This window comes from Bufo gargarizans, chromosome 4 (genome assembly GCF_014858855.1).
Source record: "Bufo gargarizans isolate SCDJY-AF-19 chromosome 4, ASM1485885v1, whole genome shotgun sequence".
NCBI classification, from domain to species: Eukaryota; Metazoa; Chordata; class Amphibia; order Anura; family Bufonidae; genus Bufo; species Bufo gargarizans.
In genome coordinates this window covers 457,763,247-457,787,938 of record NC_058083.1, presented here as the reverse complement: position 1 = coordinate 457,787,938, position 24,692 = coordinate 457,763,247, and the positions used below count along the sequence as shown (strand labels likewise).

General features: G+C 40.9%; 1 protein-coding gene across 3 annotated transcripts in view; it reads right to left on the bottom strand.

The window, feature by feature from the left end:
* Positions 1-749: 749 nt before the first annotated feature.
* LOC122934979 (shieldin complex subunit 1-like) overlaps positions 750-24,692 on the bottom strand; it is a 176,102-nt gene continuing 152,159 nt past the window's right edge. For all 3 annotated transcript variants that reach the window (XM_044290674.1, XM_044290672.1, XM_044290673.1), the window contains one exon: positions 750-1,604. In XM_044290674.1, the coding sequence (XP_044146609.1) occupies positions 1,138-1,604 (467 nt within the window). In that variant the 3' untranslated portion in view covers positions 750-1,137. The remainder of the gene's footprint in view (positions 1,605-24,692) is intronic.

Sequence of the window (24,692 nt, the reverse complement as noted above, 5' to 3'; positions counted from 1 at the left end):
TTTGGTACGTGTTTTCTTTTTATTTTGTGAAGTTTTGTACAGACGTTTTTCCTGGTGTTTTTGAAGCCCTATAGAGAAAAAAAGAAGGAACAAAGGGATACTTAGAACGCCAAAGAACCCAATGGGAACTGCTTGTATAAGGCAGCTCTACATTCTGGTTCATAGAGAGGACTCTCAAGTCAGGGGTGCCCCTCTATAATATCCGTATGCCCAAATAGGCATATAGACAGGGGTTGTCTTCATGAGATAACCCCTTTAAATACTTTAAGCGTTCCCTTTACCATCATCTTCTAGCATTTATGTGTCAGTGTGCGACTACTTTGCAGCAGGGCTTTTCTGGTTCTGCTGTCATGGTGGTGGCAATGTTTTTTTCAGCTCTCTAATTGGAAATTGAAAAGAGCTGTTTATTCACTGCAATTCCACCGCTATATCCACTTTTGCTTCAAAGAGGTATGCAGCACTGAACAAGAATAAATAAATAATAAGAAAGTAAAAATGTAAGCTTTTGGAGTCTTATGCTTTTCACCTTTCTGGGATCAATTTCCATTTTTCCCAAAATAACCACAAGTGATAAAAGTTTATAAAACACAGAACAGGGGGTGGAATACATTTAAATGATAATTCCTTTGGAGTTTGGACTATAAATACCTACAGTTCTTCACAGCTCTGCTGTTTGAAAGATAATTGTAAAAGTATGATAGACAACCAAAAAAGATTAAAGAGTAACTGCTTACTTTTTTTTCCCGCTTTAATCAATAGTACAAGTGATGGTAAGAAACCTTTAATACATCATTATAACATAAAAATACCTCATTTACCACTAGGACTGTTTATTAGCTGAGGGATCAGGTTACAGCTGCTGTCCATGGCAGTTTGGGGAAAGAAATAAGGAAGGAAGCAGCTGCTAGAGAGCAAGAGACACACAGAGACTGCTATATTTGTGTAACGTCCTCCATGCTACTGCTGCTTCTGTGTTAGTGAGAGACCGAGATAGGGGAGCAGGACCAACTCACAATAAAAGATGAAGCCTACAAAGGGGATAAGACTGGTGATAAACGAAAAATACAAGTCATGTAACGGCTAGTGTTAGTCATCATGACGGCTTGTTCTGAAAAGTCACCTGAAATTATTTAAAAGTCAGTTTTGGGAGGGGGAGGTCTTGTCCAATATGAACCTGACCACATCTTTAGAAAGTCCAGGGACAGGTTCCCCATTCTTTGTGTTTTCTCGAGAGAAGACGTTTTCGCTGGAACGGTTCTGTAATACTTTCTCACCTTCCTGATTTAACACAATCTTACCCAACTGAAAACTCCGTAAAGCATATAAATGCTGCTTCCTGCTTAAGTCTGATATTTTCTCAGAAAGTTGGTCAGAAAAAGTATCATATTTCCCTCTCCAAGAGCTTTGTTCATAAAATGCATCCAAGCTAGCTTGAATCTGTACATCATTGAGGCCTTGTTTTGATTCCACTTTCTGTGAGTTCAAGGTAGAAGCTCTTTGCTGTGTCACTCTGAATGCGTCACTACTTCGTGGCATATATTGAGATTTTTCATCTTCTTCCAACAGTAGTTCCTCATTACCTTCACAAGAATTTGTTCTCGAGCCTGCAGGAAATAAATAAAAATAATGAAAGACTCAATGTTACAGGGGGTGGTATGAAAACTCGGCCACATACCATCTTTATGTTAATAATGGATTTTAATAAGAATACTTGTAGAACTTGAGAGTTTCCAACATTTATCTAATGTAAATAAAATGGTAGGACTGTAAAAATGTGTACGTGTTTGATGTGAGGTCAGAGTTGGACTGGGCCACCAGAGGAGCTTCCAGTAGGCCGGGCTCTGACATATTAATCCCCAAAGTCTGCAGAAGACAATTCCACTTGGAGCCAACCACTTGCCACTTTGCAAATGTCAAATCTCTCATTACTAATGATATGTCCTTTGTATGTAATGTTAACAGTAATGATAACAATTCTATTAAAAGTGGGCCTGCACATTTCTGTATGGTAGCCCCTCAGAATCCTTTCCTAAGGTGAGCCCATAGAGCCCCAGCCTAACACTGTGGGGGGCAGTCACTGTCTTTGCCAATGACCTTGGGAAGCTCGTCAGTTTACTACAGTAGCGAACACAGTTTTCTTCCATTTAAAATCTTACTTCATAGTCCAGTGATGGCCAAGTGTGTTGCGATCAATGAATGGCACACTTTTATGGTGCAGATGCTTTCTACGGGTAATAATCAGGCAAGATTAGTCCTCTATGATGAGTGACCTGCCCAACCATAGAGACAGAAGAGCTCTTTTTCCTAATTTGTGAAAAATATGGCATGTTCTCGTATCCCAAAATGTTGTTGTATGTATGTTTAAATCTTTGTAATACATAGGTGTCTGTGTGGCCTTCAAATATAGATCTTACAAGATCTCTTCTGTAGAGTCCAAAATGCGTTTTATCTACATAAAATGGTGGTAACTGCAACCACAAAGTTGTATTGTGTAAGTGTGATGTCTGGCCTTACAATGGTGTCGAGGGCAACATTTGGGGCCCCCACAATATGTAAAGCTGATGCAGTCAATTAGGCAGCAACTCAATGATAGTAATAAAAGTTATTTAATAATACAGATATAGAAAGGTGAAGGTTATAAATTTGTATGTCATTCGTGGTATGTGGAAAACTGAGTGGCATTCTCCATGAATACCACATCGGCTGCCATTAATGCTTGTCCCAATTATCTTTTAACAGGTAACAACACAGGGGCTTTTGTGTAGGTATTTTCTACGGTTAAATTCATAGTCATGTAATCATTTGCTTCATTATTCCCCATAAGTGCTTGTTTATCACTACAGTCACAAACCATGGTGTATTCGGTTACTTCAAATTGCAGGGAACCGGGAACCGATGGATAAAAAACACAGCACAGCAGATAATTGCCAATTAAAATGCTTTGGTAAAGCAAGAAAAAAAACTTTTTTTATAGCTTTAAAAATATTCAATAACCTTAACTGGGAGGACTATAAAAACGGTAAACTACACGACACGCTAGCAATTTCTGTGGATTTCAAGACATCAAAGACTGTCAGTCCCAGACACACTGGTTATCCCTTTGAAGCCCAGTCCCATGCAGTCTTATTATTTAGAGTACAAAAAATGGACTGAAATTTAAGTAGAACTATTAGGGGGACAATGTAAGCATGAAACTATGACTTGACGATAACAATGAAGTGCCTTCTGCACAAAAAAAGAGCGTCTGGGTATTAAAAGAAACAAACTTTATATCCACCATAAGTGAAATACCCCACATCATCATACTACATTGGTCTATACAACTTAAAGAATTTTACTATTGATGGCCTATTCTCAGGATTGTTCCACGGGGGTCTAATACTCCACAACCCCACCAATGAGTTGTTTCAGAGTAGCTTCAGCGTCAGAAATACACCGCTCCATCCACTAAGCAGGGGCCGGAGGCGGGCAATGTGGGGCTGCTTCCACTCACTTCAGTAATCGTCTCCATGCACTACACCGGTGTTTCTCAACTCCAGTCCTCATGACCCCTCAGCATGTCATGTTTTCAGGATTTACATTGTATTACGCGGGTGATAACGGTATTGTCAATGTATCGTGACTTATAAGGCATTCATTCTGTGGCATATTCTCAAATTATGAGCCTTGAGGACTGGAGCTGAGAAACACTGCACTACACAGTAGACAGAGCTAGGTAGTTTCGGGGCCAGGGCTACTGCAGAACAGCTGATTGGTAGGGGTACGGGGTGTCGGACCCTGCCGATCAGATGCGGATAACCTATCCTGGAGATAGGCCATTAATAGTGAAATCCTGGAATAACCCCTTGTTTTTGGTTGGTATTTGGTTAGAAATTTGAAATAGTTTGACCTCCATGCAACCAATGTTAGGGCTGTTAGAAGGTGCATCAGAAAACAAAAATCGGTACCATTTTTTTCTAGCATACTCATGTAAATACAGTGATCCCTCAAGATACAATGGCCTCAGGATACAATATTTTTAACATACAATGCTCTTCTCTGGGCCATTGTGAGTTGAAACTAGACTCAACATACAATGTCTCAGACTTAGATTCAACCAAACGACATGGCAATTTGACTAGTAAGACATCTTTTAACCCCTTAGGGACCCATGATGTACCGATACGGCATGGTTCCCTAGTCCTTAAGGACCCATGACGTACCGGTACGTCATCTATAGTTCCGATCACCGCCGCCCGGTGGGCGGTGATCGGAACGCGGTGCCTGCCCAAATCATTGAGCAGGCACCACGGCTAAATGCGCGGGGGGGTCCCGTGACCCCTCGTGTCATCGATCGCTGCAAACCGCAGGTCAATTCAATTCAGACCTGTGGTTTGCAGCTTTTACCTGGTGCGGTGGCGGTGGTGCCATCTGGTCCCCATGGGGCTGTGGGGGGGACCCGATGGCATGGAAGGCAGTGCGATGTCTAAGGAAGGCATTGTGCTGCCTTCCGGTCAAGAGCCTGTGAGATCCAGCCCCCTGGATCTCACAGGCAGGAAGCTGTATGAGTAATACACACAGTATTACTCATACAGCCAATGCATTCCGATACAGAAGTATTGAAATGCATTGTAAAGGATTAGACCCCCAAAAGTCCCAAAGTGGGACAAAAAATAAAGTGATAAAAAACTTGGTAAGAAATAGGGGGGAAAGTATACATATTAGGTATCGCCGCGTCTGTATCGACCTAACCCCTCAGATGAACACCGTAAAAAAAAAAAAAAAAATGCTAAATAAACAATTTTTTGTCACCTTACATCACAAAAAGTGTAATAGCAAGCGATCAAAAAGTCATATGCACCCCAAAATAGTGCCAATCAAACAGTTATCTCATCCCGCAAAAAATGAGACCCTACCTAAGATAATCGCCCAAAAACGGAAAAAAACTATGACTCTCAGAATATGGAGACACTAAAACATGATTTTTTTTTTGTTTCAAAAATGATATTATTGTGCAAAACTTACATTAATAAAAAAAAATGTATACATATTAGGTATCGCTGCGTTAGTATCGATAGGCTCTATAAAAATATCACATGATCTAACCCCTCAGATGAACACCATAAAAAATGTAAAATAAAAACTGTGCTAAATAAACAATTTTTTGTCACATTACATCACAAAAAGTGTAATAGCAAGCGATCAAAAAGTCACACGCACCCCAAAATAGTGCCAATAAAATCGTCATCTCATCCCGCAAAAATCATACCCTACCCAAGGTAATCGTCCAAAAACTGAAAACATTATGGCTCTCAGACTATGGAAACACTAAAACATGATTTTTTTTGCTTCAAAAAAGAAATCATTGTGTAAAAACTTACATAAATAAAAAAGTATACATATTAGGTATCGCCTCATCCGTGACAACCTGGTCTATAAAATTATCACATGATCTAACCTGTCAGATGAATGTTGTAAAATACAAAAAATAAAAAACGGTGCCAAAACAGCTATTTCTTGTTATCTTGCCTCACAAAAAGTGTAATATAGAGCAACCTAAAATCATATGTACCCTAAACTAGTACCAACAATACTGCCACCCTATCCTAGTTTCTAAAATGGGGCCACTTTTTTTAGAGTTTCTACTCTAGGGCTGCATCAGGGGGGCTTCAAATAGGACATGGCGTCAAAAAAAAACAGTCCAGCAAAATCTGCCTTCCAAAAACCATATAGCATTCCTTTCCTTCTGCGCCCTGCCGTGTGCCCGTACAGCTGTTTACGACCACATATGGGGTGTTTCTGTAAACTACAGAATCAAGGCAATAAATATTGAGTTTTGTTTGGCTGTTAACCCTTGCTTCGTTACTGGGAAAAATTGATTAAAATGGAAAATTTGCCAAAAAATTGAAATTCTGAAATTTCATCTCCATTTGCCAATAACTCTTGTGGAACACCTAAAGGGTTAACGACGTTTGTAAAATCTGTTTTGAATACCTTGAGGGGTGTAGTTTCTTAGATGGGGTCACTTTTATGGAGTTTCTACTCTAGGGTTGCATCAGGGGGGCTTCAAATGGGACATGGTGTAAAAAAAAAACAGTCCAGCAAAATCTGCCTTCCAAAAACCATATGGCATTCCTTTCCTTCTGCCCCCTGCCGTGTGCCCGTACAGTAGTTTACAACCACATATAGGGTGTTTATGTAAACTACAGAATCAGGGCCATAAATATTGAGTTTGGTTTGGTTGCTTTGTAACTGGAAAAAAATTATTAAAATGGAAAATCTGCCAAAAAAGTGAAAATTTTGAAATTGTATCTCTATTTTCCATTAATTCTTGTGGAACACCTAAAGGTTAACGACATTTGTAAAATCAGTTTTGAATACCTTGAGGGGTGTAGTTTCTTAGATGGGGTCACTTTTATGGAATTTCTACTCATGGGGTGCATCAGGGGGGCTTCAAATGGGACATGGTGTAAAAAAAAAACAGTCCAGCAAAATCTGCCTTCCAAAAACAGTATGGCATTCCTTTCCTTCTGCGCCCTGCTGTGTGCCCGTACAGTAGTTTACGACCACATATGGGGTGTTTCTGTAAACTACAGAATCAGGACCATAAATATTGAGTTTTGTTTGGCTGTTAACCCTTGCTTTCTAACTGGAAAAAAATTATTAAAATGGAAAATCTGCCAAAAAAGTGAAATTTTGAAATTGTATCTCTATTTTCCATTAATTCTTGTGGAACACCTAAAGGGTTAACAAAGTTTGTAAAATCAGTTTTGAATACCTTGAGGGGTGTAGTTTATAGAATGGGGTTATTTTTGGGTGGTTTCTGAAAGAATGTTATCCGTCTCTCTATGCACCGTGATTTCTTTCTGTGTCCCCGAAGACAGACGTCTGGAGAACGTGTCAATGACAGATGCAGAATTATGTCAGAAACAGTTCTATTTATTGTTGTCGTACAGGGCCTTATATACAGTCAGGCATACATACAAGAATAGCTTGAGTTCTTATTACAATAACAGCAGTACCTTATAGAGAAAGAAAGGCATCTCTCATTATAATAAATGCTGACGAGAAACTTCCCTTATAAAGACAGAAGGTAATTGTATACATAGTCACCCTTCAATATGATGTCACCCAACCTCTTGTCCTTCATACAGATCACACAGCTAATTCTGTTTAACCCTTCAGTTTCTATTATGTAAGCCTCGCAAAGTGACTTCAGACCTGAACTGGTCCCTAAAAATTGAGTTTTTGAAAATTTCTGAAAAATTTCAAGATTTGCTTCTAAACTTCTAAGCCTTGTAACATCCCCAAAAAATAAAATATCGTTCCCAAAATGATCCAAACATGAAGTAGACATATGGGGAATGTAAAGTAATAACTTTTTTTGGAGGTATTACTATGTATTATAGAAGTAGAGAAATTGAAACTTGGAAATGTTCAATTTTTTACAAATTTTTGGTAAATTTGGTATTTTTTTAATAAATAAAAATGATTTTTTTTTTACTTCATTTTACCAGTGTCATGAAGTACAATATGTGACGAAAAAACAATCTCAGAATGGCCTGGATAAGTAAAAGCGTTTTAAAGTTATCAGCACTTAAAGTGACACTGGTCAGATTTGCAAAAAAAATGTGATGAAAAAACAATCTCAGAATGGCCTGGATAAGTAAAAGCGTTTTAAAGTTATCAGCACTTAAAGTGACACTGGTCAGATTTGCAAAAAATGGCCAAGTCCGTAAGGTGAAATAGGGCCTTAAGGGGTTAATGGTTGTCTAGTAGCTCCTCTGCCATACTAAATGTTCTGTACTGCCCCTGTCTGTGCCAGGATGAGCTGCTCTTTTGGACACCAGTTGGGCGACAACTCCATTTTATTTTTGTGGTACATCTATGTACTATGCAAGACCTTGAAGAAGCTCCTGCTGTCACCATAGAAAGCTTCCAGTATCTATTGTTTTATTAAGGACTTGCTTTATATGTCTTGGTTATCTGCCTATTTTTCTTAAAACTTCACTTTTTCTTATTCTGTGGTGACATTTTTGGGCTTTGGAACCAATTACTTGTTTTCCATAGAGCTATGGACTCAAGTTATAATGGTTTCAACATACAATGGTCTTACCGGAACCAATTAATATTGTAACTTGAGGGACCACTTGTAGTTCATTTACTTCACAATGGAAGAACTATTTCCCAATAACTCGCAACATTTTGTCATGGGTGGAAACCTTGAAAAAAAATCTTACCCACCTAGGAAACCCCTACCTCTACTCTACAGCTACTGGACAACTGACCTTGTTGTTGCCATTATAAGCAGCAAGGCTTAACAGATCATTTGGTTAGGCATTTGGTCCTCATATAAAAGGTGTTGGGTTACAAGGTCCCATGGAAGAGTTGATGTAGAAAATGCATATTCCATCTTGTTCAATAAGAAAATGTGCATTATACAAGAATCAGGGCAGGCTGGGGTTCCAAACAGATGATTGCTATTTAATTAGAAACATTAACGACTTAGACACCATCCTGAATGGTGCAAATGTCATGTTTAATTAAGGAGCTCGGATTTGGTTTGCAGCTGGTGACCTGTGCAGATAAATTTCAGCACAACGAAGGAGCAATGAAGATAAAGCTTTGCACATGGCACCTTCACGCTGTTTGCTAACCGCACAGAGAGCTTACAAGTGGCAGGCTCTACGGAGTGCTGATAACCTCTCCTCCATGATTCAATTTTTCTAGAATAAAGCAATAGTATCTGAAGAAAAGACATCATTTATCTCACAGCATGAGACTGTTGGAAACATTCCACTGACTGACGCACCACTAATGAATAACCCTATGCCAATCCTACGTACCAGATATTTTTAGGTGAAAACATCTCACTGTTTAAAAGGACAGTCGAAGAAAAAACTGATGTGTTATAGTGAGTGCTGAGCTAAAGGTGCTGGTGAAATGATGGCCTTTCAAAAGCCCAAACAATCACCCTACCCCACCATGTTTAAAGGCAATGGACACCTTTGGGGAATTTTTTTATTTACTGCTTGTATTTTTGGCAAAAAAAAGTAAAGGGGTTGGCCCATCTGGGATACTGATGGCATACTGCTAGGATAGGCCATTAATGTCAGATACATGCGGGTCCTAGCGACATGCCATTAAAGTTTCAGATGGGAAATAGTCCTTTAATTTTTGCATTTATTTTCGTTAACGATTCCGCACAGCTTTCATTTTGCAGTCTGCATATATTCCAATACATATCAAGCTGCAGAATTCTATTCACTGTGGACTCCATCAGTCTGGCTTTCTGACTCCTGTGATATCCTAAATGCCAAGCCAAGATCAATTTACAATAAAGGAAAGTTGATCAACTGTCCATAGCCTTTAAAGGGGTTATCTGGGAATTTATATTGAGGAAGCATCCTCTGTATAGGTCATCCATATCAGATCGGCGGGGGTCCGACACCTGGGAACGCGCGGATCAGCTGTTACAAGAGACTGCTCTGTGTGAACTCCGGCCTCTTGGTCATATGACCTAGTTGAAGCTTAGCCCCATTCAAGTCAATGGGACTGAGCTGCAATACCAAGCATTGCCGCTATACATTATACGGCGCTGTGCTTGGAAAGCTGCAGGGAGCCGGATGTATGCACCCGAGCTCTGGCGAGTTTGGCGGCTCACTAAAACAGCAGATCGGCGGGGGTGCGGGGACTCAGGCCCCCGCTGATGTGATAATGATGACCTATTCTGAGGATAGGTCATCATTATCAATTCCTGGATAACCCCTTTAAGGCTGCCTGTCCATAATTTGGACCTGGCAGCTGCATCCGCAGGCAGCTCATTGCTAATTCCATCCCATATCTGTAATTTTTGGCCGGCACCTGTAGATGTCAATTTGAAAGTGGCCTGGCAATTAGTGCCAAGCCGCATGAGGATCTGCTGCCCGGACCGCATCGAGCACGGACAGCTTCATACCAGTACACAGCCATTATACAGCTTTCATCAATCATCATGATGTAAGGATGGTGTGTAATTGGAGGTCCCTATCAATATGGTTAACTACTGGGAAAGGTTCACTGAATAATGATCATTCATTAACCGGTTAAATATTGCTCCTATTGTTAAGGTCATTTCTTTTATGTGATAATTAGATACTGCTAAACGATATAAACAATATTATAAATTATAATAGATATTTCTATGGCCAGTTTATAGAATTTTCCTAAATAATGGGAAAAGCTGTCAGAGAAAAGCTATTAATAGACAGCTCAGTATTCACTGCCGTCATTATCCATGGTGAGCGTTCCAATCTTTAATATCCCATGAGACCGCTGAAATGAAACATCAAGACAAATGGAAATCATGTCAGCACTGATCATCAACGTGCTTTGCAGACTGGGTGTAGCCAATCACTGCACATAGTAAGGTGTACACTCATGGGCAAGGTGCCACTCTGCACATGATTCTCCCACTAAACTATGCCAATCAATTAACTCTGCAGCAGGCACATAACAGAATAGGCCTCTGGCTTTCTTACAGAGAACGAGGATACTTAAAGGGAACCTGTCACCAGTTTTATGGTGTCCTAACTAAGGGCAACATAAATAAGTGACTGATTCTCTTAGCAAAATGCTGGGTCACTTTCTTTAATTGACCCAGTCAATCTGCCAACATCTTGTATTGAAAAGCTCCAGCCGATAATAATGAGTCCTGAATATTCATGAGCTTCTGACTCTGCCCGCCTACCTGCTGCTGAATGACAGTTATTTTCCATATGAATCAGCAGGAGGTGGGCAGGGGAGTGGCTATAGCTCTGAATTAAATATACACTGGACTCAATGACATCACGCTGGACTCAAATCAGCTCATTAGCATGCAGCATCTTTGTGTGTATATTATGAGGTAACCACCTGTCACACCAGTAAGTGAATACATCTAAGGCACTTTTTAGTAGTTAATGATTGTATATAATTAGTTAGATTATAATCAAATATCCACATGACAGGTTCCCTTTAAAGGGAGTCTGTCAGCAGTTTTGACCATGCTAAACTGCTGCTAGCACTACCAAGGAGCTGGAGAAAGCAGTATAAACATACCTTTTGTGGCCCTTATATTATCAGGAGAAGTGTGAATATTAAGATTTATTCTGCCAGGTTCTGCTCGTATAAGTGTCCAAGGGCTCTCTGCATTGAGCTGCTTCACAGCACCTCGTCTCTGCTCTGGGTGACAGCTGTAGTGGACTCCTGGTTAAATGCTTCAGCTGTCAGTCACAACAGAGGAAAATAGTTGTAAGGCAGCTTAATACAAAGAGCCAAGAGCACTTTACAGTGACGCACCTTTCCTGCTTTCCCCAGCCTCTAACTAGTGCTGTCATCAGTTTAACATGGTCGAAACTGCTGACAGACATCCTTTAAAGGGATTATCAGACTTAAAAAAAAAATAATGTAGAAAATTCTATGTAATAAAAAAGAAAAATTCATTACTAACCGCTTCTATTTCTTGCGAATCCAGTGCAAAGACCCTGTTGTCCCCCGGTCTCTGTTTACAATTGGTAAGGTTGTGACAGTTGCAGCCAATCAGTGCCCTCAGCAGATATATGCTGAACTACTGGCATCAATGTCCAGTAACGGGAGCTTTGGGGTTGACAGTACAGAATAGGCTGGCTGCAGCAGTCACATGCTGAACACTTGTATAAAAAGACCAGAGAGACTGAAATAGCATTTGTGCTGGATCGGTTACCAAACGAAGATTTTTCTATTTTATGCCATTTAGGACAGTTTTATTTATTTATTTATTGAATTTTCAGAAGACAGGTCGCCTTGTTAAAATGATTCCCAGGTTTCTACCAACAATTAAAACAGTCGCAGCCTCAAACATGAGCGTTAATACATTTCTCTACAAACACTACAACTGATGAAGCTGCAGCTGCTTCTCCCCATGCGCGGGTGAAAACTTCCGGTGTGTGTGTGTGGGGGGGAGCAGCCAATGGCAGGTAACACACTGTGCAGCTATCTGTCCACATGCTAGCAAGAACATACATTACAACATTGTATAACTGTTTACTGTACAATTAATTAACTTTATTTAGTGAAACCACAACACCCCTTTAAGCATTATGCTCTTTGAAATACTGGATCATCACAAAAATACATTTGGATAGTGTTTTAGAACTTTTTTTTTTTAAACTCAATATTTATATAAAACATTTTTTTTTTTTTAAGTTTGGCTTTCTTTTTCATTTCGGTAGTGTTATTCCATTGAAAATTAAATACAGACTACTGTCCTTCTGTAGCCGCCAGCACAAAGGATAAGACCTCGATAGGGATCCCATTGTCAGTTTGGTGCATGTTGTGAGGGGAAGATGTTATCCGATTGGTAATCCTTATGATAACAGTGGGTGCAGAATTAGGATAACAGTACGAAAGCTCAATTGTTCTCTTGACTGAGGTCTAGATGAAGACGTCCACATAAGAGCTTTGCAGTGATTAGCGTAATATGTGAGGCTCTGAGAAACTATAGAGGGGCTCTCTCTGGCCTCATCGGTGGTCTGAGTGAGAGAGTTATGCTAGACTGTTTGCCTAACAAAGTCCTAACAAAGAGGAAGTTATAGAGCCAGGACAGGAAGTAGAATACATGGAGTGACCTCAAAAAATTATTTCCACAAAACCATCCACCTATTTTTTATATAAATTTTTTTTTATATAGATTAGTCACGTATAGGTTGTTCATGTGATTTACAAAAAAAAAGTGTCCCTTCAAAAATGTTGTCCATGTATTATTTCATATTAAAATCATTTTTTTTTGCTGGCCCTGAACTTCTACAGGACTGTCTGCATTATTCTGACACAAATAAGGCTACTTTCACATATTAGTTTTTGCTGTCCGGTTTTGAGATCCAGCATGGGATCTCAGAACCACGGCAAAACGCTTCAATTATAATACTGTAACGCCTTTTGCACACGACCGTTCCTTTTTTTTGCGGTCCAAAACCGCAGATCCGCAAAAAACTGAAGCCGCCCGTGTGGCTTCCGCAATTTGCGGAACGGAACGAGCGGCCCATTGTAGGAATTCCTATTCTTGTCCGCAAAACGGACAAGAATAGGACATGTTATATTTTTTTTGCGGGGCTACGGAACAGAGCAACGGATGCGTACAGCACACGGAGTGCTGTCCGCATCTTTTGAGGCCCCATTGAAGTGAATGGGTCCGCATCCGAGCCGCAAAAACATCGGCTCAGATGCGGACCAAAACAACGGTCGTGTGCATGAGGCCTAATACAACCGGCTGCATCCATTCAGAAAGGATCTGGTTGTATAATATTGAAAATGAAGAAACAGTGGTGTAAAGAAAAAAAAACATGTTCAGTGTCCCATGCCGCACACAAAAACGCTGCTTGCAGCGATTTTGTGTCCAGCATGGGAACACAACAAACCGGAACGGAATGCATTCTGGTGTACTTTGTTCTGGTTTGTCCAGTTTTGCCCCCCAATTTGTCCAGTTTTGCCCCCATTGACAATGAATGAGGACAAAACTGAAGCGTTGTGTTGCAGTTTGGAGACACTGTGCTGGATCTCAAAACCGGACAGCACAACGCAGAAGTGAAAGTAGCCTAAAAAACCCTGCACAGAACATAGCGGTTGAAAGGCTAAATGTATTGGGTCGTGACTTAACAGTCTGTGTGTTCTATTTTCCAGCTATAGCCTATGCACAAGACTGTGTGGAGAAAAATGTGTCCTTTTTTCATGTTTTTGTTAATGAAAACAACCGCTTTTCTCTTGGCAGACTCCTTGCAAGAATAAAAAAGATACATTATGTACATAACGAGCAAACAGAGCATTGAACTAAAGATTTGTTAGTTTAATTATTCTGAGAAAGTGTGAGTTCTGTCCTATCACAATTCATCTTCATGCACATTCCTGCCGCGTTCCTTCCTCATACATATAAGATTGCACAGAATAGTAAAATGCAAGTTTTAATTAAATCACATAAGCCGCCATTTAGACACACACCATTTCTATTGGAAATAATATAGCGCTGGAAAAAAATACAATGGACCACACTGCAAAAAGTATACATGATTATACCTGCAATGTTCAGGATTACCTACAGTAGAGGACTATTGGAAGTATCCATATTTTATGTTCCACGGGTGGCATAAACAGTATTCATCACATATTCACACCACATAAAATGCATTATATTAATTTTCCCCAAGGTATCAAAAATAGAAAATAGCTCAGAGAATATTTTGTTATAATGATGGCTACACAGGCATGTACAGTAATTCATGGAAATCTAATAGTTACTTTTTCAAGTAAGTCTGTCAGCAGTTTTGAACATGCTAAACTACTGACAGCACTAGGTAGGGGCTGCGGAGAGGTCTACAAAACATACCTTTTATCATCAGAAGTAGTGTGAAAGGGGTTGTCCGGGTTCAGAGCTGAACCCGGACATATCCCTATTTTCACCCAGGCAGCCCCCCTGAATTGAGCATTGGAGCATTTCATGCTAAATCGCGCAGGGCAAAAGCAATTTCTGAAGTTCAGGTGACGGGCTCTCCATAGGGCTGCCAGGCGGAGGCTTCCGCCCAGCAGTGAGCCCGGTGACGGTACCGGCACTGATGGGCGGGCTGTAGCGCTGCCCTATCTTGTAAAACAGCTAGGGCAGCTCTAAAGCCCGCCCATCAGAGCCAGTGACGTCACCGAACATACTGCTGGGCGGAAGCCTCCGCCCGTCAGTGTGTTATTGTAAATAAAAGAGCCCTTGCCCTGCACTATCCAGCGCAGGGCAAGGGAGAGCATCGGAGCATGAAATGCTCCGATGCTAACATCAGGGAGGCTGCCTGGGTGAAATTATAGGTATGGCAACCCCTTTAATATGAACATTAATTCTGCTAGATTCTATTCCAGCTAGTGCCCAGAAGGTGGTGTTTCACTGTGAAGTGCTCTCTATATTGAGATGTTTCACAACCCATCCCCTCTACTCTGAGTGACAGCTACAGCATCCAACCAGGATACACTAAAGCCACCACTCAGAGTAAAGGGGAGGGTCTGTGAAGCAGCTCAATGCACAGAGCACTTCACAGTGAAGCCCCACCCTGGTCACCGGCTGGAGCAGAATTTGGCAGAATAAAACTCCATAGCCTCACTTCTCCTGAAAATAAAAACTAAAGGGTATGTTTGTCCTGCTCTCCCCACCCCTTACTTAGTGCTGTCAGCGGTTTAGCAGGGTCAACACCGCTGACAGAGTCCATTTAATGAATCAAAATGTTTGGCTACCATACTATGTGGTCTAGGTGTAACAGGGGAAAACCAGATCATCCAGATCAAAAAAGTCACCAGGTGGCTGACAAGGAAATGTCTAACATGGTGATAAATAATCATGTACTGGCCACGGGATTATACAGGTGAAACTGAAAAAATTAGAATATCGTGCAAAAGTCCATTTATTTCAGTAATGCAAATTAAAAGGAATTGCATTAATGCAGCTTAAAATTAGAATTTTGTGAAAAGGTTCAAGATTCTTGGCCCAAAGTGTCACGCTGTAGTCAGCTAATCGATCCATACCCCCTGAGCAAAGGGGACCTCAAAATTGTGACTTTGGGGTTTCATAAGCTATAAACCATAATCATCCAAATTATAACAAATAAAGGCCTGAAATATCTCGCTTTACATGTTATGAGTCTATCTCATATGTTAGTTTCACCTTTTAAGTTGCATTACTGAAAAAGATGAACTATTCACGATATTCAAATTTTTCGAGTTTCACCTGTAAATCATAAATGCTCAACCTATCCATTCCCCATAAGAGCAACACAACTAACCTTCTAAAAAGGTGACTAGCAAATAAAAGCTAATTTCAAAGAGTCAGAAGAATTTGGGAATACAAATTTATAACACTGCTTACACGTTGAATACTGCACTGAATTTGTCTCAGGCATTTATGGCACACTACAAGATCTAAAGAGTCTTCTATAGACTTAGTGGGGCACCAGGTCTCTGAGATAACATCAATTTAGAGACCATAAAACTTTCACACGACTGGTCTACAATATAAGATTTTTGACATTCAGTTTTTTTTTTTCAAATGCCCATTCATCGCACCATGTCTCTGCTCTTTTTGTATATATATTGCTGTTTCTTCATACATTCTTGTAGTACGCCAGACGAAGGGACTGATGTTGTCTTGAAAGCTCGCTATGTAACATCATTGCTTCTATTTTTGATAGCCATTAAAAAGTATCAGACTTGCAAGACTCTAATTTTGTTTCCCTTAATAAGAGCAATAAACTACAAAACCATATAAGCACAACACCAGTTTTCCTTCTTGATTGACCGGGCCAACGAGAAGACTGAGAAAACCAGGCCTTGTCAATCAAGAAGAGGGAGGGGCTGGAGGAGCAAGGGTGCACAGAGTGGCTTGGGTCCAACCTCAGGGCACTTAACTGCTCATTTGCATATGGAATAAAACGTATTTATTCTTCAGAATGAAGCAATGACTCATTCGAAATATATTATTTTCAGCTGTCCTTCAAGACATTGTGTCTGGTTTAACAGTTCTGACAAAATTTACAAAAAAAAAATATAAGCAACTGTGTGGGAGCAACAGGAATGTCAATGTCTCCCGACAGAAGAGCTCTTTAAAAAATGAAGTCAGTTCAGTACCATAAATTCTTAACCACTTGATAAGACTTTAGCTATAATCAGCATTTATGAGCTCTCGGGACTTCAGAGATCGAGCACTCCTGATATAGTGTGAGGCAGAGAGCAATGGTCTCTAGTAGTGATGAGCAAGCATGCTCGGCCTGTTTGGCTTGAGCATCGATATGCTCGGCAGATCTGTGTGCTCGGCTGAATAATTCGGGTGCTCAAATACAATTTAATACAATGAAAGTCAATGGGAGAACCCCAGGCACTCTCTGCTTGGAATAGAAGAGGGTGTCTAGTTCATAAAAAAAGGTTAGAAATTGATGGAAACCCCATCAAAATGGTTTGGAAACAGCATTAAGGGGATAGCTGGATGTCTCTTAGACTCCTATTATGTACGACATACAATAGACAACCACACAAAGGCTATATGCCAAAAGCCAGGTATGTACAAGCCATCCATCTATCCACGAGACAGATAACAGCCACCATACCTTACAATGGCAGCCTCGTGCACTATGAGATATTCTAAACCAGCTCTCATCTGACTGAGAACCAGTAAACCTCAAAGTTATTTTGCTTCTGTTGGATGGCTTGGTTGGACCTGCACACCTAGATCAATATCATTAGGGAGACAAAAAGTTTTCTGATTGTCCTAACATGATATTCAATAACCTTTGTCATGAAAAAACTAATTTGCATAAACATGGGCATATGGGAAATGAGCAGAATCTCTCATGGACAGCACCCTCTATAAGTTGCATAGTGTTATGACAAGACTATTCACTCACAACAGCGAATAGTCTTGTCATAACACTATGCAACTAATAGAGGGCGCTATTCATGAGTCATAATTACAGTGCCGTCTATTAGTCGCATAGTTTTATGACAAGACTATTCACTCACAACAGCGAATAGTCTTGTCATAACATTATGCAACTAATTGAGGGCGCTGTTCATGAGTCATTATTCATGACTCATGAACAGTGTCCTCTATTAGTTACATTGTGTTATGACAAGACTATTCGCTGAGATCATATTCGCTATATTGCTCTATATTTGTTTTTTAGAATATTCTTAATATTCTAAAAAACTAATATATAGCACTATAGCGAATATTATGTAATAATTATGTAGTAAGTCAGTGATAATATCTGACACTGGAAAAGCTGGGTAGTAACTCAGTGTAGATTATGAGTTATTACCCAGCTTTCCCAGTGTCAGGTTTTATCACTCAGTTATTACTCAGCTTTCCCAGTGTGAGATTTTATCACTAAGTTATTACCCAGCTTTCCCAGTGTCAGATATCATCCTAGTGTAGATCGCAAATATTCTAATCGCTAATTTTTATCGCTAATTTTCCACGCAAAAGACTACACTAATAAGCTTGTCATAAGACTCATTCTAATATTCTTGTCAGACGACTATTAAACCAATAGAGGGCGCTATTGAGTTATGAACAGCGCCCTCTATTGGTTTCATAGTCTTCTGACAAGAATATTAGACTTCTTATAAAACGGTGAAACCAATAGAGGGCGCTGTTTATAACTCAGTAGCGCCATCTATTGGTTTTCATAGTCTTATGACAGCTGAAAAACAAGGCAGATTCTGCTCATTTGCATGTCTTTCCCATATGCCCATGTTTATGCAAATGAGTTTTTACACGACAAAACTGTAAAGAAAGGTTATTCAATATGTTAGGACAATCAGAAAACTTTTTGTCAATGATATTGATCTAGGTGTGCAGGTCAACCCAAGCCATCCAACAGATGCAAAATAACTTTGAGGTTTACTGGTTCTCAGTCAGATGGGAGCTGGTTTGGAATATCTCATGGCTGCCATTGTAAGGTATGCTGACTAAGCCTGTCATCTGTCTCATGGATAGATTAATGGCTTGCATATACCTGGCTTTTAGCATATATCCTTTGTGTGGTTGTCTATTGTATGGCGCACATAATAGGAGTCTAAGATGCATCCAACTATCTTAATGCTGTTTCCAAACCATTTTGATGGGGTTTCCATCAATTTCTAACCTTTTTTTATGAACCAGACACCCTCTTCTCTTTCGAGCAGGGGGTGCCTGCAGGGCCGGCCTTAGGTGTTCAGGCGCCCTGTGCGAGCTAACCTTGTGGCGCCGTGGCGCCCCCCCCTCCTCAAACAAAAATAAAAAAAATATTGTGTGGCACAGTGTATGCTATATGTGTATAACAAACATATTTCACATGAAAACTTACAGTTACTTGGCTTGGCCCTTGGGATCTCGGACGCCACTTCCACACTTTGGCCGGGGGCTCGGTGGAGCTGATGAGGGGTTTTATCCTAATGAGAAAGATTTCATAATAAGTATTTGGAGAAGGGGCAGAGGGATAGCAGAGCAGGGAGAGGCTGGTGCTGCTACTAGGGGGTCATACTATGGGGGAGTAATAAAGCCCACCATAATGCCCCCCCCCCCCAGTAGTAATAATTATCCTTATAATGTGACAGTGCAAAAAATACCCCCTTGTAATGCCCCCATTTGAGCTAATGTCCTCATAGTGCCCCCATAATGTGCCAGTATAAAATACCCCTATATAGTGCCCCTAGTAAATGACCCCATAGTGCTCCACACCCTCCTTCCTCCTAGTGCCCCCCATAATGTACCAGTATAAAATGCTCCAGTAGATGCCCTCAGTGTCCCCCATAATTTGCAAGTACAAAATACCCCTTCTTAGTGCCCCCCGTAGATGACCCCATAGTACTCCTCTCCCCCTTCCCCATAGTACCCACCATGTGTCCCAGTATAAAATTGTACTGTACAGAGAGCCCATATAAAATACCCCTTCTTTGTGGCCTCAGTAGATGCCCCTATAGTGCTCCCAATCATGTGCCAGTATTAACAGCCCCCCTGTGCCAGTAATAATAGCCCCCTATGCCAGTAATAGCAGCCCCCCTGTGCCAATAATAGCAGCCCCCAGTAATAACAGCCCCCCTGTGCCAGTAATAACAGCCCCCAGTAATAACAGCCCTTCTGTGCCAGTAATAACAGCCCCCAGTAATAAGAGCCCCCCTGTGCCAGTAATAACAGCCCCCAGTAATAAGAGCCCCTCTGTGCCAGTAATAACAGCCCCCAGTTATAAGAGCCCCTCTGTGTCAGTAATAACAGCCCCCAGTAATAACAGCCCCTCTGTGCCAGTAATAACAGCCCCCAGTAATAAAAGCCCCTCTGTGCCAGTAATAAAAGCCCCCAGTAATAAGAGCCCCTCTGTGTCAGTAATAACAGCCCCCAGTAATAAGAGCCCCTCTGTGCCAGTAATAACAGCCCCCAGTAATAAGAGCCCCTCTGTGCCAGTAATAACAGCCCCCGCCAGTAATAACAACCCCCACCAGTAATAACAGCCCCCCCTTTGCCAGTAATAACAGCCCCCCTTTGCCAGTAATAACAGCCCCCCCTTTGCCAGTAATAACAGCCCCCCTTTGCCAGTAATAACAGCCCCCCTTTGCCAGTAATAACAGCCCCCCCTTTGCCAGTAATAACAGCCCCCCCTTTGCCAGTAATAACAGCCCCCCCTTTGCCAGTAATAACAGCCCCCCTTTGCCAGTAATAACACCCCGCCAGTAAAAGTATTGTACATAATAAAAATAATTAAAAAAAACACATACTTACCTCCATGTCAGTAATGCGATGCAGGCCTCTTCTGGCCTGTGTCCCACGCTGTATGGCTCAGGCAGCGCGATGACGTCATCGCGCCGCCTGCACCGGCCTCTGATAGGCTGCAGGCACGCCTCTCCCTCCCCTACCGCAGCACAGGCAGGCATCTGTATCGCTGTCCTGAGGACGGCGATACAGATGACTGGAGATGAGCGCTTCCACAATGGAAGCGCTCATCTCCCTGTGCCCAGCCGCCGCCGCCATTACACTGCGAGCTGTCGGCCGCCCGGCACCCCTGCTGCTATGGCGCCCTGTGCGGCCGCACAGCCCGCACACCCCAAAGGCCGGCCCTGGGTGCCTGGTTGTCTCCCATTGACTTCCATTATACTCGGGTGCTCGGCCACATGCAACTGGGCAATTAAAGATAAATCACCAGCACTATCTGCACTTGCTAACGACAGTATAATAGCACCCATACAGGTAGCCTGTAGTACTTAAACATAGATGTTCTTTCTGTATAGCTGGGGCGTTGTTAGGTCTAAACATCTGGGGCTTGGGTCCAAGATGTTTTTTCCAATGTCCGGAATCTTGTGGCCACTGATCACACAACAGCATCGCCATCTTTAGGATGGCAATACAGTTGGATTACTGAGGTGGAACGTGGGAGCCAATGGCGCCCTACCCAGCCGTTCATTCTCCTAGGCCACAGGCAACTAGAACTGAGGCCTATGAGACAGTAGAACGGCACAGTGATGATGTCATTGAGTGTGTCTGCTCCAAGACGTAGGTGGTGCATTGACTTCTTTGCGACTGCATGAGCCAAGAAGCTGCCAATTCAGGCCACAGGAGTGGGGGGACATCTTTGTCACTTTGTAACCATGGGGCCCCATAGCAAAACTTGGAGGTCCCATTTTATCATGACCACCTTCTGCAACATTTTCAGAAATGCTTATGACTGGTCTCTGTAATTAATGCACAGGGCTAAAAGCATATATTGATGTTATAGTCTAGGGCAGGGATGCCCAACCTGCGGCTCTCCAGTTATTGAAAAACTACAATTCCCAACATGCCCTGATAGCTGTAGATTGTCATGGCATGCTGAGAGTTGTAGTTCTGCAACAGCTGGAGGGCTGCAGGTTGGGCATCCCTGGTTTAGGGATTATGCATATAGTGATGTCGCAGTCCAGGGATAATGTACAGTACCCAGTAAAGTAATAACAGTGGAATAATGTGCACAGTAAAGTCACAGTATATGGATAATGCACACAATGTCACAATATTCGCATAATACACACAGTGATGTCACAGTACAGAGATGTTATCTGATGTTAGAACATTGAAATTATGCAAACCATGATGTCACATGCAAATATAATACACATATGATGTCACAGGGCAGGAATAATATAACAATGTCACAGCACAAAAAGTATAAAAATTAATGGCGTACAGAAGGGAAAGTGTGAACTGCCAAAGTAACCATGAGGCTCCATAATAAAATTTAGAGTGAGGTCATGATATAAATTTCCCATGGCAATTTCTATACATTTTACCAATAACTGGACCTTATGTCTGAGTAGATATGGGGCCCATAGCAGCTGATATGTCTGCTACCCTTGTAGCTATGCCGATGGGGGCACAATAGTGGGCATTATACCCACTAGGGGTATTAGAGGGGGTAATGTAACTACTGGGAGCACTATAAGGCGCACTGTAACTACTTGGGCACTATAGAAGGCATTATAACAGCTGGGGACTCTAGAAGGGGGCCTTATGGAAGGACGTTACTACTACGGGGGAACTTTGCGGAGCTTTATTACTACTGGGGGCACTATGTGGCATTACTACTACCCTGTGTTCTGTGGGAACAATATTATTGGGCATAATATGGAGGGCCCTACTACTAACAGGGGCACTCTTTGTGAGTTTTATCACTACAGGGGGTACTATTACTAATGACGGCAAACTGGGAGAGAATTATTACTATCATTGAGACTTTCAGGAGCAGTTTTGGTACTGTTATTTCGTAAGTATAGTACTTGGGGGCATTGGGGAGAAAAGCGGGCACAGTATTTGGGGTACCAGCAGGATAACAATGCTGAGACACTAGGAGGAGGATTATGATAGAAACCCAAGGAACCTAAGATGTTTGTGTCGCAAACTCTTCAGAGACGAGACACGGCTAAAAGAAGTAGTCATGGCTGTCTGGGCCGAATGGAGAAGAAAAGGAATGAGTTCATCTACATGAGAGGAGACATTACTGGATGTAATAGGTATATGGTGCTGTCTTCTCCTGTATGTGTAATAGCGTTAAATGTAATATCCATTCAAATATGTTGTTAACACTGTGGTTTGACATATGCATTGGGGCTTGGGCTGTTTTATAGATTTTCATTTCATGTCTTCATGTCCCGAGACACAATTTTCTGGCATAAAATTTTCCTTTCAAATCAGAAAAGGACTATCAAATTTATTTTAGAAAATTATACTTCACATCAACTGAAGTGTGTTCATGTGAGTTGCATCCAGAATGAGGAATGACAGATCCTTTGTCAGCCACATAAGACGTGGATAAATCTACTCTAAAAAAATACAAAGACCTATATGAGACTAGAGTCTGACGGTTAAAGAGACCCTGCAGATACTTATTAAAACAATCAACCTGTCACTAGAAAAAGCAGATTCACGCACATTTCTCTTTAGTTTACACCACACTTCTCTTTCCGGTTTCTTGTCCGGAGTCAGCCCCCTAAAAGCTATACTTTTATAAATCAGCTTTGTAGTATCTCTGTAGTGCCAGGCATGTTGTAAATTTGTAGGAATACATGATACACTGTAAAACATCAGTATCGTGAAGTTCTATGACAGTATTAATTGCAGGTAAGCAAATTCATCCTGAATTTTTCACAAATGTAGGTCAAATCTGAATCTTTGGTGATTTGAGTGAATTTCTCAAAACAGACCCAAAGCAAGCTACGCTGATGTACCACTCTACATCAAGGTATACCAATGCATTATAAAAGTGATGTCCCCTCGCAGGACTAAAAATAAAAATTTGCATTTACATGGATAATAAACTTTATAAAAATAAAACAAATTCATAAAAAGTGCTTTTATTTTTATGTAGTAAAAAGAAAAACACAGCACAAATGACAATATGGTATTGAGGTGTTCACTGAAACCTAAAAAAATATTATTTGAACCGCCCCATGAATGTAAAAAAAGCAAAAGAACTAATAAATGTTAATAAATCCCATGTACCACTAAATGGTACTAGTGAAAACTACATCTTATCCCTAAAAAAACAGGCCTGCATATGGCTACATCGATAGTAAAATGAATAAGTTACAGCTCTTGAGATGCAGCGGAATAAAAAATTATTATCTTTGCATGAGACGTTATTATAGTGCGAAAGTTGTAAAAAACTATTGTTTTTTTTCCCATTACTGCTCCAACAACCAAACAAACCCACAAAAATATGTCAACGGAAAAACAAAAAAACAAAACAAAAATATTATGGCCAAATAAATAAGATAAAAAAATAAGATAAAAAAATAAATCAAGATTAAAATTTGAAGTTGAAAAAAATCAAGATTTTTTGTGCAAAATCGCCCAGGGCTAATTTAATGTTTAAACGAAAGTACTAAACTCGGTAACTTACACGACATCTGTGTAGAAACGTCCCTCCATATGTCTTATTAATAATCTTTTATGCATTTGTCCAATAAAGCTATACTTTTATAGTCCATTCATTTTTCCTGTGTCTTTTTTGTGGGATTATGTTTAAACTAAAGTAAAAAATCGTTCATTAAAGTTTCTACAATGTAGCAACAAGCTCCAGGATATTCAACTACTGCATATACTCAGGGGCGGACTGGGAACTCAAAATAGCCCTGGAAAAAATAATAAAAATGGCACTATATTGTGACATCAAATGGACAGAAGGCAGGGCAGCACACGTAGGCAGGGACAACAGTAGGCAGGCCGAGCAACACTGTAGTGCAGCACAAAACTCCACCCCAGCAGTACTAAACACCACAGTGCAGCTCAAAATACAGTCCCAGCAGAACATAATACCGCAGTTCTGTTCAAAACACTGCCACCCCCATCACAGTTTTTAACAGTATCACTATCCTGATTACAGCAATACAGTTTAATTTAAGAGGATGTCCTATTTGGAAGATAGGTCCCCAATATCCTTAGAATGCGGCCAAAATGGTGGTGGAGCTTGGCCATCACAGGAGCTGGATGCATATAGAGATATTTCCGAGAATATCAAATAATTGCAGAGAACATTCCTCAATATGAATAAAATCATCAAAGGATACGGGAACACCCCAAGCGAATAAGAACCAAACAAACCTGGGTAAATATCTTAAATCCAGGCCCTTTTGGCTGTTTGGATTATCATTTAACAAGGATGCCCCTCACTATTCGTGCACTTGATGACCTAGCC